At 44.6% G+C, this 14,501-nt stretch overlaps 1 protein-coding gene across 1 annotated transcript in view; it reads right to left on the bottom strand.

Moving 5' to 3' along the window:
• Positions 1-930: 930 nt before the first annotated feature.
• The window catches only part of Il6st (interleukin 6 signal transducer), a 41,040-nt gene continuing 27,469 nt past the window's right edge, over positions 931-14,501 (bottom strand). The window contains exons 9-17 of the mRNA XM_032898892.1: positions 14,377-14,459; positions 13,285-13,495; positions 12,681-12,863; positions 10,576-10,677; positions 10,253-10,399; positions 9,201-9,341; positions 6,345-6,441; positions 4,794-4,875; positions 931-3,948 (exon numbers count right to left, since the gene is read on the bottom strand). Of these exons, the coding sequence (XP_032754783.1) occupies positions 3,208-3,948; positions 4,794-4,875; positions 6,345-6,441; positions 9,201-9,341; positions 10,253-10,399; positions 10,576-10,677; positions 12,681-12,863; positions 13,285-13,495; positions 14,377-14,459 (1,787 nt within the window). The 3' untranslated portion in view covers positions 931-3,207. The remainder of the gene's footprint in view (positions 3,949-4,793; positions 4,876-6,344; positions 6,442-9,200; positions 9,342-10,252; positions 10,400-10,575; positions 10,678-12,680; positions 12,864-13,284; positions 13,496-14,376; positions 14,460-14,501) is intronic.

The following is a 14,501-nucleotide window of genomic DNA, read 5'->3' on the forward strand; positions in this document are numbered from 1 at the left end:
TATATAGGACTCAACAGTCTTGAATATTTTCATTTCGCTGAGAGGCACAGCTGAGAACTTCTGGTTCTTTCTGCTGACTTGTACTGAGGCTGAGGCCTGGCCACTCCTGCTAGGCCTGGCCACCGCTGCTGCTCTCCCGACACTACTGAACTGGACTGCTGGTGCATCCATGAAGTGTTCTTGAGTGGGGCTGCCGCTGCTGGCCAGTGAACTGAACTGCTGATCTCCTGACAGTGCAGACAGGATTTGCGCCAAAGAACCATTTCTAAACAGGTCCACTTCACCTGTATCCTCTCTTTCCCACTACCTCTAGTCGGTGGTGGGCTAGAAGGAAGGTTAAAGCATTTAAGAACCATTATTAAAGAAGTAGGGTTGGGAAAAAATTAGAAGCTGCACTCCCATAAGCCCTTCTACCTCTTCAACCCTTTAAGTTCACAATAATGACTACGGTCTCACCAGACAGTGGTGGCACACCAGACTGGCAGATCCAGGGCAGCTAAGGCCACACAGAGAAACCCTATCTTAAAAAACCAAAAAAACAAAACAAAACAAAACAAAACCCAAAAAACAAACAAACAAAAAACCAAAAAGCAAAAAACCCTACGTCCTGGACAGCTGATGAACACAGTTCAGCAACTATGCAGAAACTGAATGAACTGTAGACAGGAGAACCAGGGTGGGGTTGCACTTTTCCTACTTTGGCTTCTCTGTGTCCACCAGTACTGACTTATGCTTTTCGAAGGACTGACTTTGTTTGGTGAGTAAAAGATGGGAACTCTGTTTGGTAATATTGATTACATTAAACCTTCTTTGTCTATAACTCCTAAGCAGGCAACTGCATCAGAAGCAGTGAACTAGTTTTGGCCACAAGACAGGTTGTTTTCTGATTGCCTTAAACTATAGTTTTACACACGAGAGAAGAAAAGAACATGTATAGAATTAGCTTTATTAGACTGGTTTTACAGAAAGCAGCCAGATTAGTTTCTCTGCCTACCTAAAATACAAGTTACGTGCATCCAGATTATTCTTAAACATGCTGTAGCAAAGTCTGTATTTAAGATGAATTCTAAGACTCTTTCTTAGAGCAAAGAGAGGTGCTCCATGATACATCCCCCGAGGGAATGTTCATGCAGTGGGCACAACGGCAAACTCGCTTCCACCAGGCTCGTCTTCAGTGAGCTGTGTTCATCCCTGAACTCACACTGGGTAACTAACTGTCCCTACCCCGGGACAGACTTCACACTACAACGTTCACAGCAGCACACAGGTACACTGCTCGCTGTGAGAGGATGGGAAATTTAGCAAGTGATAATTTCCTGGCAGATACACATACATAGGGAGCTCAGTCCTGCCGAGGCTTGCCCAACTTGAATGGTGATGGTGCCAGCCTTGTAGTGTCAATTCTGGTCTCTCTGACCCTGACCTGGCCTTCCTGTGCCCGACTTTCATCATCTACCTTCAATCCTGGCATTTTAGCAATTCTAGGCTGGTTTTGCCAAGAAGGCAACTGAATACCAGAGCAAAGCACATACAGTCCCATGAGGATTATACATGTGAAAGGACTCAGAACAGGATTACCTAGTATAAAAATATAACGATAACACATCACAAGTAGAATATTAACAGCCATCTGAGAGTGAACAGCAAAACCGCATCCAGCTCAGTGCACATCAACTCCTCCTCAGCCACTGTGGGGCAGCGACTATGAATGATTAAGGGCCCATGTTCTGAAACTTTAATCCTTTTCCTGTGAGCACACTTGGTGGTAATCAACCACTAATGGCGCTCAGCCAACTCCTGTCCACCCAGTGTCTACCTTTAGCCTTCATCTCCATGTCACTGGAAAGTTAGGCACATACATAATGGCTTTAGTGCTAAACGCCGGATGTCCAGGCTACTCCTTAACAAAGCAACCTAAGGAACAGGTTTAAGATAGTCCTAAATCCTGTGTAAAACTCTACCTCACAAATGGCAGATATTAAAACTACCTGGTTGGGTGTGTGGCAGCACACACCCGAAGTCCCAGACACTCAGGAAGCTGGGACAGGAGGATCACTTGAGCCTACGTAACATAGTGAGATGTGTAGATGAGCTCAGTGGTAGTGTCTAGCATGTACAAGGCTGTGGGTTCAATCCCCGCCCAGCAAACTAACAAAACCCTCACGGCTTCGTCAGCTTAGGAGGACTTCTGCCACGGTGGTGGTCACAGACATCGGTGCGTGAGTTCTGGGACTCGCCTGAGCCTCTGGGCAATGCCACCTTTCAGCAAACACCTTGCTAGTCTTAAAAACAAAAATAAGGTGGAGTCAATTAAAGTAATGTACAGTTGAAGACATTCTGGATAAAGTGCTTCCTCCACCAACATCTGGAATCATCTGTCCCTGGTGTGTTTATATACGTTCAGAAAAATGTCAGCAACTTAAGTCTTTAAAAACAGCAATTTTTACGTCAAGCGGTGGTGGTGCATGCCTTTAACCCCAGTACTCCGGAGGCTGAGGCAGACAAATCTCTGTGAGTTTGAGGCCAGCCCGGTCCACTAGAGGGTTGGTGAAAATGACTTTGAAAAATGTTATCACTAATAAGCAGGTTTTCGTGAGGTTTTAGGTGAATATAAGGTAATGGGTACTTCTATGCTGCTTCTCTTGAAAGTTCGTCCTTTTCTTCAGTAATAACTGGAAGCATCGATACCAACGGCAAGGAACAAGCCAAGATTCTCTAATAACAAACCCAGAAATGAACCACCCCGCCCCCTCCACTCTTTTTTTTTGACAGGTGACACAATCGGGGCAGTCTGCCCGGGGCACTCTGACACGAAGCTGCTGGCTGAGGAGGGCTAGACCTCTGCCCCCGGCATCTGAATGGTCAGTCTCATCAAACCAGCACAGCTGAGCAACGCCACGGCTCGGCTCATTTAAATCCCCCATTTTCTATGGAGAAACAAAAGCTTTACAAACTCAGACACACTTAGTTTTCAGCAGTGCAAACATTCTGAAACAGCAGAGTCCTCCAGCTACTCAGAGGATAAAGTCAGTTCATGTAGTGCTTGAAGGAGAATCCCAGATACTCTGGAATGCAGATGGCCCAGTTGTGACTTTGTCCTTAAAGGCAATGATTATCGTCAGGGAGTGAAGATTATTTCCCATCTGAAGTCACGAGCATTTTAGCTTTACTTCGCAGTCCCGCTGAGGTCCCGCAGGAGCCGGCCCCTCACTGTGGCATGTAGCCACCTTGTCTTACAGTCTGTGGCAAGTAACTTTTGGAAATGTCTTCATCGATCGCTGTCTCCATTCCAACAGATTCGAATCTCTCTATCTGTCCATCAGTCCCTGTGCCAAGAGCATCTGCCACAGAACCTTCCTGAAACAGCCTCCGTTGCTCGGAGCCATAGGGCTCTGAAATGTGATCTGAAACCTGCTGCTGTTTCAGTCTGACAAAATCCTCCTCACTGCCTGATGGAACCTGGCTTGACCTTTCGAAGTGTGAGACATCTGGACTGGCTCCAGGCTGACTGCAGCTTTGTTTGAAGTACTGTTGCCTGGGTAAGATCTCGTCACCGCTGTCCACATTATCCACCAGCTGCAGGTCCTCTGGCCGCTCCTCGGAGTCTAGCAGGGGCTGGGTGGACTCAGACCTTGAGAACACTTGCACTGACGGCACCTGGTGCCTGTAGCCGCTGTGCACCACGGTGGAGTACTGCACCGTGCTTGCGGTGCTCTGAGCAGACTCGTTCTCCTCACTGCTGGAGATGCTGGGCCTAGAAGAGGACATGCACGAGGACCCCCCAATGCCACTGCTGTGCCCTTCTGTACTTATTTTCTCCTTCTTGAACAGATCCAAGGATTTCAGGTCATCTGGACAAGGCTTTTTGTTGTTTGCTTCTATTTCCACAACGCTTACGTCAGTGAAATTGGCATCTGAGTACATCTGATCTTTGGAGTTAAAATTGTGCTGGAAAGAGAAAAATGAATGAATGAATGAATGAATGAATGATACTCTGGGCATTTTTGACTTTTTAAATCACCGAGCCATTGCTCTGAGCCCTATATTACAGCTTTCTTAAATAAAAACATCTAAGGGCTTGTGTGTGGTTGAAACCATTTAGTGACTTCCAGGGGTGAGAATCATCCACCTCGAGGAGTCTTAGCAACTAGCTGAATGCAGACAAATAAAGCAAACCAAGGCGTCTAGATCCGGCTGCACTTCCGGTTTGCAAAGTAACATCTTTGTAAGCACATAGGCTATAACTAGAACTGAGTGTTTCATATCTGCTGTAGGCAGCCTAGAGTTACATGGATAAGAAAGAGCCTTGGAAGCATTAAAACTCAAACCTGGATCGCAAACCTGATCGCTGAGGTTCAGTAAGCTATGCAAAGTTACAGGTATAATTTGTTAAGTTCAGGATTGTTGGGGTATCAGGAAGGCGTCCCCTCTAGGGTCTGTAAGTGTTAAGTGCTGTCTAGTACAGTCCCCAGCGTTCATCTGCTTATGGGGAGGATGGCAGCCGTCAGCCAGGACCTAACATCCAGTTACAGATCTCTTTGTCTCAGTCCTCAGTTTCCATTTTCAACAATGTATTTGTTGTGTGCGCTGAGCAGTGTGAGGAAGGTCTGCACAAACGTGCTATGATAGACAGACAGACAGACAGACAGTGTGCTGGAATAAAGAGGGATTCTCAGGATTTTGACAACTGCCATTTTCTTTTTACTCTGCCTAAATATCTTTTGGCTAAACTCCATCAATGGCTCCTACTACATAAGTCTGTACATAGAAACAGTAAGAAGGCAGTATCTTACCCTTGGGGGGGTGTGAGGTGACCACTGGGCAATATGACTCTTTGAAGGATCTGGGACATTCGGCCAGATGTGTTTTTTAATTCTGAAAGGAAAAGAAGCAAGGCACATGTAGAACACATAACAATACACAGACATTTAACTTTCCGCTAAAGTTAGATAAAAGTAGTATCTAACTGACGCCAAGTAAACGATGATAAACTTGTGCTTTCCCAAAGAAGACAGGAGGTCACGGAGCTGACTGACACCAGCTGAGAGCAGCGCATGCTCACATTGCAAACCCAATATTGGGGGGGGTGGGGGGGGACAGGGGCGGCAGAAGCAGCAACGACAGGCATCCAGGACCGATGTGGGCTATATAAAACCCAATCTCAAAATATCAAAAATGAAAAAAGAACACACACAGTTCAGGAAAACAGAAACGAGAGCCTAGAAGTAGATACAGACTACCAGGGACAAACATTTATTTGAAAAGAAGCTATTTTCAACGTCAACAGAACAGATTGGTGGGAGGCAGAAACTACACTCTGGTTTGTATCCTGTCCCCAGATTTACTCAGAATTGATTACAGATGTGAGAGCTAAAATTACTATACTTCTAGAAGAAAACATGACCTTGGGTAGACAGACTTCTTAAAGAGGTTAAAAAATGCAAGAAGCAGAGGAAAAGCCTGGGAAAGGAACTTCAAAATGAAAAACTTCTGCTTCCCCAAGGTCATAGTTAAGGAAACAAAATACAGAAACTGGGACAAAATTTGCAAAACATGTATTTAACAAAAACGTTTGTTTCCAAATAAAAAGAACATTTACAACTCAATGTCACCAAAAAAAAAAAAAAAAAAAAAAAAGCAATTTAAAACTGGACAAACAGCTTTGATAGATAAACCATAGGAGCCATGTGACTCATCAATCGAGCCACTGGCAGTGGGGACAGAAATGAAAACCTGAGTCCTACACTCATGCTCACAGTCTCAGGGGAGCAGATCTGCGTCGGTCTCAAGTGCTAACGATGGTGGGACACTCAAGACGGCAGAGACACTGAGGGCCGGGACTGTCCCTTCTTTCCTTGTGAGGCTGGAAATGGAACCTCGAGCCTTGCACAGGCCATATGAATGCTCTACCACGGAGCTAAATGCCTGTTTCTCTAGTCACTCCTGATAAAACTACCATGATTATCGGAGCATTCATAACTGTTTTATAAAACAACAGGTAGAATTAGAAACCTGTAAACTCATACACCACACTACAGATCATGATTCAGCAGTACAGAGGGGAAAAATTAACACAGGAAATGGCAGGAATGAGCTCCAAAACTGATAAATGTCAGAGGTCCGCAAGCCACCTGATTCCACGTATGTGAAATTCTAGATCAGACAAAGCTACTCCTGAGAACAGGCTAGTCCATGTGAGGCAGAGGTTGAGAGAGGACAGACTTAAAACAAACAAGGGTCTTTGTAGGAGTGGGGATGAGTGTGGGGAGGTGGGCAAGCATTTCGCACAGCCAGAGCTCGGCTGTAAATATCAGTTAAACACTACCATGTAAAGTGCAACTTACAGGTCTCGTTTATTAAAGCAGAACAAGACTCCCAGCAGCGTTGTCAGGAGGAAAGCTAAGCACACAGGCACAACTATGGCTTCGATTTCTCCTTGAGCTAAAAGACCAAAGGGTATAATAAGAAATAACTGTTAATTCAGAGAAAAAGAGGAAAAGACATTATCGTCTTCGTTGCAGACCGCTTGATTTTTTGATTAAGTAGACAGTGTCCTGCGATGAACCCGGATGGCCTGGACTCACTGTGGAGCCCAGCTAGGCTTTCCTGTCTGTCCTCCAAGCGCCTGAGATGCAGATTATTGACAAAGTATACATTCCTTTTGCCCACCCTGGTGGTTTTGAGGTAGCTTTTCTTCCTCTCTCTGTTCTCAGGCATTTGTACTTGCATTGCAAACCTCAGTGTATAATAACACAAAACGCACACCGGCAGGGAGGAAACATACAGCTTACTGGTAGCAGTCATCAAATGATGATGTGTCTGCTGTAGGCCAAGAGTTTATGGCGATGCTCATGAGGCCGGAGGCGGCACGGGACGATTCACCTAGAGAGCGGCAGAGCTGGGCACAGTGGTGCTTGTTTGTCTGCACGCAAGGATGCAGGAGGGAAAGCAGGGCTGGGAACTTGAGGCCAGACTTAGCCTGGGCTATCTCACTAGAGACACTGTCTTAAAAACAAATAAATAAAATATTTAAAGATGCAAATAAATCTGAAATTCCTAAAGACCATACAGATCTCTACAGGCTTTTAAAATGGAACTTTGAGTCACTAACTGAGAGAACTGTTAGGGGTTATGAAAATGCTTTCCTCGCGGTTGTTTCTGGGTAACTCCTCCAGCTCCTTCCACCTGCCTTTTACCCCTGGTGCCAAGGTTGAACTGGGTCTGGAATGTGCTAAACGTGCATCCTATCATGGAGATAACTCCTTTTCGTTAATCTTTTATAGGAAAAATATGAGAGTAACCCTTCTGAAATACGCTGTTTACTTCGCTTTACATTTCTATCACGCACATCCCCTTGTGAGTAGCTCAGCCCGTGAAGGCCAGTAGAAGTGGCTTGGGAATAAGCTGTTGATGGGCTGTAAGAGCCCCACTGACAGCCTCGCTTTACTTGGGATCTTCTTCCCCAGGCCTGTCAGACACACCCCATCACACTCGCTCAGACGTTACTGACTTACAGGTGCAGCAGTCTCAGAACTGCTGCTAAGCCAAGCCCTGCATCTCTCCCGGGCCTGGCCTAGGCCCTGTGCGTGCTGCTCTCTCAGATGCTGTCTATGTCCTATTTTCTGCATCATAACTGCAACTTTGTCTCTACCAAAGCCTTCTTTAAGGTAAAATGGCCTCTGCCGATGGCTTTAGACTCGGATTGTTTACTGATTCAATTAATGTATTTACTTTTGGTGGTATTTCTTCACCTGAGTGAAAGTCTTAGGGGCAAAGACTCCCATGCCATTTGAGGAAGCTACAACGGAAACTGCAGATAGACAATGTCAACAAGAGAAGGAGATACTGCTAGATTATATTGAGGATGAATTTGAACTAATTTACAATCTAGTGTAAACGTGTCCTGTAGTAAACATTGCTTTTGCAACTAGGAAAATAATTCCAAAGTTTTACTCTGTTTTCCAGTGTTTATTCTAAGTATTAACTGCTACAGATCTATTAGCATGTCATCATGTGGGCTCTCATTCCAGAACCTACATTGATTCTCCCTTGTAGGGAAGGTCAGGATTTTATGCAATCGCATTCTTACATTATCTTTACATTTAATAATGAACATGGACATTACCATAGAACATAACCCTGGTGCCACCTGGGGAATTACAAATACAGTTTCAATTAAACAAACAAACAAAAAACCTACAATGATCCAAAGGAGAGTATACTACACGCTGTCAGAGAGGCACAGGACAGCCTCATAAGGACGGAAACGGTGACTGTTCACTTAGAAAGACACGGTAAGGCAGAGCGAGTAATGACCTGTGGCCAGAGGCAGGCTTATTCCTAAGGGGAATGAGGCACAAGCAATCGCACTCTTCTCCATTATGTAAGGGAAATACGAACACACTCAGTGCAATTACACTGACATTTCTTGGTTCTGCAAATAGTTGGAGGGTTGTAACAGGAAAGAGGGGAAAGTCGAAGCCATGAAGAAGTTTAAATACCACATAAGGCATATAGTGAAGGGGCCAGTAACAGCTTTGCAGAATACAGATGTGGAGTACAACACCACAGGAGAACACAAGCAGGACTCTGAGAACCAGGGAGCCCAGCAAGCCAGCACACTTTATGCTGAAGATTAGAAAGAAAGGTGAAGCTCAAATCCAGCAGTGGATGGGACATCACTCCCTCTGCCTCGTCCTGTCTTCCTCAGTGAGTAGTCCCCATGTACAGCCATTCACTGGGCAGCGTCCCCAGGGGTGGAAGGGCTGGAGACTGATTTCAACAGGAAAGAGAATGCGCCAGACTAGTTTCTCAAGCAACCTGTCTGTAAGAAGGGCCGACCGTAGGAAAGATGGAGAACTACATAATCCACTCTGAAGAAAGGAACCCATGAAGGGAGGCCAGTAAGCTCTGAGATCGGCTGTGCAGGTGAACTCAGCTACCACAGTCAAGCAGGAGCCAAAAGGAGAGGTCAGCAACCTATACCACATAAGCAAGTGTCCACATCCTAAAGTACACATCCCATCCTGTGACCTCCACACCCCGCCCCCGCCATGCTGAGGCCAACCACGGCTTTGAGGCTGTAACTGCTCTGCCTCTGAGCTGCCTCCGTCCCCAGTGCCCTTTAAATACCATTTTAGCACAGTGAATCCATTTCTAGTCAAATTAAACTTCAAACATAAAGCTTCACGATTTCTTACCAAACTTTAGTGTTGTAAAAGTGAATTCCGGTCCATCCTTCCCACCTTCATCTGTGTACGCTGCCATGTGGACCATGTACAGTGTATCGCTACTCAAAGAGGACAGTGTGTATTCTGTGTGAGAAGAATCCACACGCACAACTGGAAGGAGAAACAACAGCTCTTTTACCCAATGTTTTTGAGTTCTCTGTCTAATATTTGGCACTGTGAAGTATTAAAAATACTTCTCCAGCAAACATTTATAACTGAAATTAAAATTCTTTAAGGACAAAACAATATATATTTAAAGTTTAAAATCTTTGTAAAATCACATTGACTTACTCTGTATGTGTATGATTCTCTCTCTCTCTGTCTCTCTCTCTCTCTCTCTCTCTCTGTGTGTGTGTGTGTGTGTGTGTGTGTGTGTGTATGAAGGTCAGAGGACAACTTTTGGGAATCAATTCACAACTTGCTCCCAACTCCCTCCACCCTGTGAGACCCAGGGATTGAACTGAGGTCACTAGGTTTGAGGACAATGCCTTTACCTGCCGAGCCATGCTACTAGCCACAATACTACTAGTGATGGTTTGAATGTGCTTGGCCCAGAGAGTGGCGCTATTAGGAGCTGTGGCTCTGTTGGAGTAGGTGTGTTACTGTTGGTGTGGGCTTTAAGACCCTCCTCACCCTAGTTGCCTGGAAGTCAATCTTCTCTTAGTGGCCTTCAGATAAAATCTAGAACTCTCAGCCCCTCCTGCACCATGTCTGCCTGGATGCTGCCATGCTCCCGTTTTGGTGATAATGCACTGAACCTCTGAACCTGTAAGCCAGCCCCAACTAAATGTTGTCCTTATAAGAGTTGCCTTGGTCACAGTGTCTATTCACAGCAGTAAAACCTTAACTAAGACACCTATAATACAATGTTTTAAAAAATAGTGTCATGAACATATGAGACATCTGCAGATGTCTGCTAAGGATGCTCTACACTATCAAACACACTATGTGAGGAACAAGTATTTTAAAACTTAAGAAAAAGCTTTAGTAACATATTCTTAGTGGTTCTACAATTTTATTACCCATTTCTTTTCCAACACTGGTTCTATAAGATATGGAGTAGTTTCTAATAAATCCATTCTGGACATCAACAGGAAGATGGTCCCACTCTAAGACAGCTTCATTTTTCCCCACTTTCTTTGTCCGAACAGTCGGTCCTTTTGAAGGAGCTATAAGAGAGTAAACGGAGCTGTGAACCGAGAAGCTGAGTTTAGGGATGAACACTAGTCAGTAAAGGGTCCTTATGATGAAATTATCAAACATAATAAGGATGCTTTTTGTTTGTTTTGTTTCAAGACAGGGAAATGCTAAAGGCATTTTTCAAAGCAGGCAAGGGTGGACCTACCTGCTTGTTTGAGGTACGCCTTCATGGACTCAGGGCTTCCAGGCCCACCGGGAAACACTGGGGTTACTGTGATCAGATAGCACTTGCTCTCCAGTAGGCTTCCTACAACAAGAATAGCACAGACAGGGTTGGGGATTTAGCTCAGTGGTAGAGTGCTTGCCTAGTAAGCGCAAGGCCCTGGGTTCAGTCCCCAGCTCAAAAAAAAAAAAAAAAAAAAAAAAAAAAAAAGAATAGCACAGACAGCAATTTTCCTCCAAATGAGATTTTTACCTTATTATTACAAGACCACTTAGTTTTACTTTCTTCTAAAAATTGCAGTTTTATATACAAAATAATCTTTTGTATACCAAACATAAACTTTATATAGTAAAATGTTGGCTGTGTAATCCTACTGAAGCCAGTCTGGGCTACACTGTGAGTTCAAGGCTATGATGAGCTATCTAGGTAACAAAAACCACAAGGCTATTTTTAGGGTCAGTACAGTGAACCAGAATGTATGAAAGTGTTTATGTTGCAAATAGAAAAAGTGAATGCTTTTATGTTCAGGATTAGTAAAACACTTCAGGTTATTCTGGGACAGCTTTGGTATTTGTGGAGGTTTGAAAGAAAATGGCCTCCACAGACCCATGGAGAGTGGCACTGTTAGGAGGCGTGGCCTTGCTGAAGTGGGTGTGGCCTTGTTGGAGGAAGTGTGTCACTGTGGGAGCAGACGCTGAGGTCTTATATGTTGGAGCCACGCTGAGTGTGGGACCGTCTCTTTCTGCTGCCTGCACATCAAGATTTAGAACTTTCAGCTCCTCCACACCATGTCTGCCTCCATGATGGTAATGGACTGAACTTCTGAACCTGCAAGCCAGCCCCAATTAAATGTTTCCTTTCTAAGAGCCGCCTTGGTCATGGTGTCTCTCACAGCAGTAGGAACCCTAAGCCAGGACTTTAGCTAATTTCGGGACCTGCGGAGATGTAACAGTGAGATCAAGGGCACAGCGAGTGCACACTAATGCACACTAATGCACAGCTGTGGTTAGTGAGGGCAGGTGGAGAACCAGAGTCAAGGCTGCCTCCTGCTCACTTTTAAAAGGAAAAATCTTAAATACAATACTTTCTTTATTTCTAATCCTTCCAAATTATCCAAGAAGTTTTTATCAGACAACTGAAGTATGGTTTAGGAACTAGTCAAAGTGGCCTTTTATAAACTACACATTGTGTGTACAGACGAACAAGGTGGTTCTTATACTGTTTATACCTTCATACGCATGAACCTCCAGTTCCTTTGCTAACATTCACAAAATTACACGCACCTTTGTCTTCCTAACCAGAGAAGTTTTATTTTTTCTTGACATCTATGATTTAAAAAAAAGTAAGCCATTTGTAACTTCTGCTCTAACGATGCTTTCGGGGAGCTGAGCCTGACACCTTTGACTCTGAGAGCTGACCACATGTGCTTTAATCTCCTAGGCTGCCTGCTCCCCAGCCCCATGGTTTTTATCTGGCATGGCCAATAAAGGAGACATCTAAGCTCATTAAGATCAAACAGCAACCTGGTGAGAGCCGCCCCTGCGTAGGGCATGCCTCTGCCCACAGCCAAACCCTAATGGCTGCCCTTCTTATGAACTGAAGAGCATGTAGGGAGCAGTTTCGCTTTCTTTAATGCTATTATATGACTTTACAACCATGCAGGGTTTAGGTAGCAGCTAGATCACCATTCACTCTGTGTTAGAACCTGGAACGCATAAGGAACCTGTGCTCTGGCTGGGCTGCCTGAGTTAACTTGAGTTGAGCACACGTAACAAACAACTGGTAGTAAAGACTAGATTCTCTGTACAGTTCTGTAAGCGTCCTTAGGTTAATAAAGCAATCCAAGGGTTTTTATTTGTATTTTAGTTTCTTAGAAAAGTACTGGCCCTTCTCCCCATACGGAGAGCCTGTGGTTCAGAGGCTGAGTTAAAGTGTAATTTGCTAAGCCACACACCTAGTCACAGGTGAGGCTGCGAGTCTTCAGTGGCTCACCGTGCCCAGACAACAGAAGACAAGGACAAGAAGCATGGAAAAGACAGCATGTCCTGGGGTCAGACGCACACCGTCATTAACGCTTAGGTGGGTACCTCTTAAGTGGGTCCGAGTCACAGTGCCATCTTCTTGCTGCCAGTCTGGGATGCAGGGTGAGTTCTCTGACAACTCACACCACTCTAGGATGTATTTGTTCACAGGTTTAGATGGCGGAGTCCATTCTACCCAGAGCAGGTTATCTTTTGGAAATGCTTTAAGATCCACTACGGGGTGAGAAGCTTTAAAAAAAAAAAAGAAAGAATTTGATGCGGATAAAAATCAGTCAACATTGACAAATCTGAGATTTCAGTATTTTACAGTCATGCCCAAAGGTTTTGTGTATTTAATTTTATAACTATGTCTTTGCCCTTAACAGCTAGAGATAAATAATATATCTATGTCACATGCAAAGAAAATTCCTAGAACCTTGAAATAGTATTTCAAAAACAAATAATTATCAGGAAGCACGTAAACGAATGAGTACGCTCGCTCCGGAGTTCAAATAACTGCACAGGGCGGGGTATCTCAAAGCGTTGATACAGAAGCCCCTGCAAGCATGGCTGTCGCTGAGGCAGAAAGCAGCCTGTTTACCATGCTTCCAGGGCTGTGCACCCTGAACCCCGGCATCCAGGAGCACGGCCCCGCCTTGCCAATACGCACCTTTGAAGTGGGAGCCGGGGATGGTGAGGATGGTTGCGGGGGACTTGCCGACCACATTTCTTGCTGTTAGAGACGCTGCATAGCGGTTATTGGTGAGGTTTACTGTCAACTCTGTACCGTTAACTGTGTAAGTTTGCGAAACTGACTTGGACTGTGTAAGAACCACTTCATAATCCAAGATCTTCCCGTTGGCCTCAGAAAGGGGCAATGTCTGTAATAAAAAGTTTACCAAAAACTATTCATGAATCTTGAATAATCACCTTTCACGTCTACAAATTCTGCCAATGTCAAACCTGTACATATTTAATTGGAGGAAAGGACAAACTCATTTTTTAAAAAAGATGTATTTTGATGTGTATTATTAATGCTTTGCCTACACGTCTGTTAGTGTGCTGTGTCAATGCCTTGAGATCAGAAGAAGGGGCTGGATGCCTGGAACTGGGTTTACAGACAATGCGGGCTGCCACGCGGGGCTAACCCCACCTGGATCCTGGGGAAGAGCAGCCGGGGCTCAGCACAGCTGAGCCACCTCCCCAGCCTGAGATCATTTTGAAGTTAGTACTCACTGAGAGACTCAGAGCAAACAAATAAATAATCTAGGAGAATAAAACCATCAAGGAAGCAGGCCTGCAGGGTGGTCTAGCCTCTGTCTCTGCAGCTGAGAGGTCGGTCTATCATTTGTGCTTCAGCATCTTTTTCTCTGACACCCCCACCTTACGGCGTGACGACCCCACCTTACAGTGAAGCATGCTGGTGGACAGGCCTGGCCTCACTGCCCACACTCTGCTCTCTCTAAGCCTCTCAGGTCCCTAGTGAGTCCAGAGACGTTCAGAACACGGTCTTGTTCTTACAGAGGTTACCCTTCTATGAACTGTGCTAAGTCCACACTGTGGATCAGCTGAGTTTATAAACTCGGTTGGCTTCTTCAGTAGCTGGATAAGGCTTTGTGTTTTTACTCAGTAACATTATTAAATGTCTGGAGGGAATGAAGATGAATAGAATAAAAATTTAAGTGTTAAAAAGTTAAAGTACCACTTAAGTACATTTATATGAGATAAGAGTATTATAAATCTTTTTATCTTTTCTCTTTACCTTCCATATGAGCCGTGCAGATCTATATTCCTGTGGATGGTTTGGATTTACCTTATACCAGAAACTTGGTGGTTTGGATGGTCCTAAAGAAAACAGAAACTTTATAAAATAAGATGCTTTTTATC

The sequence above is a fragment of the Rattus rattus genome, chromosome 3, assembly GCF_011064425.1.
Source record: "Rattus rattus isolate New Zealand chromosome 3, Rrattus_CSIRO_v1, whole genome shotgun sequence".
NCBI classification, from domain to species: Eukaryota; Metazoa; Chordata; class Mammalia; order Rodentia; family Muridae; genus Rattus; species Rattus rattus.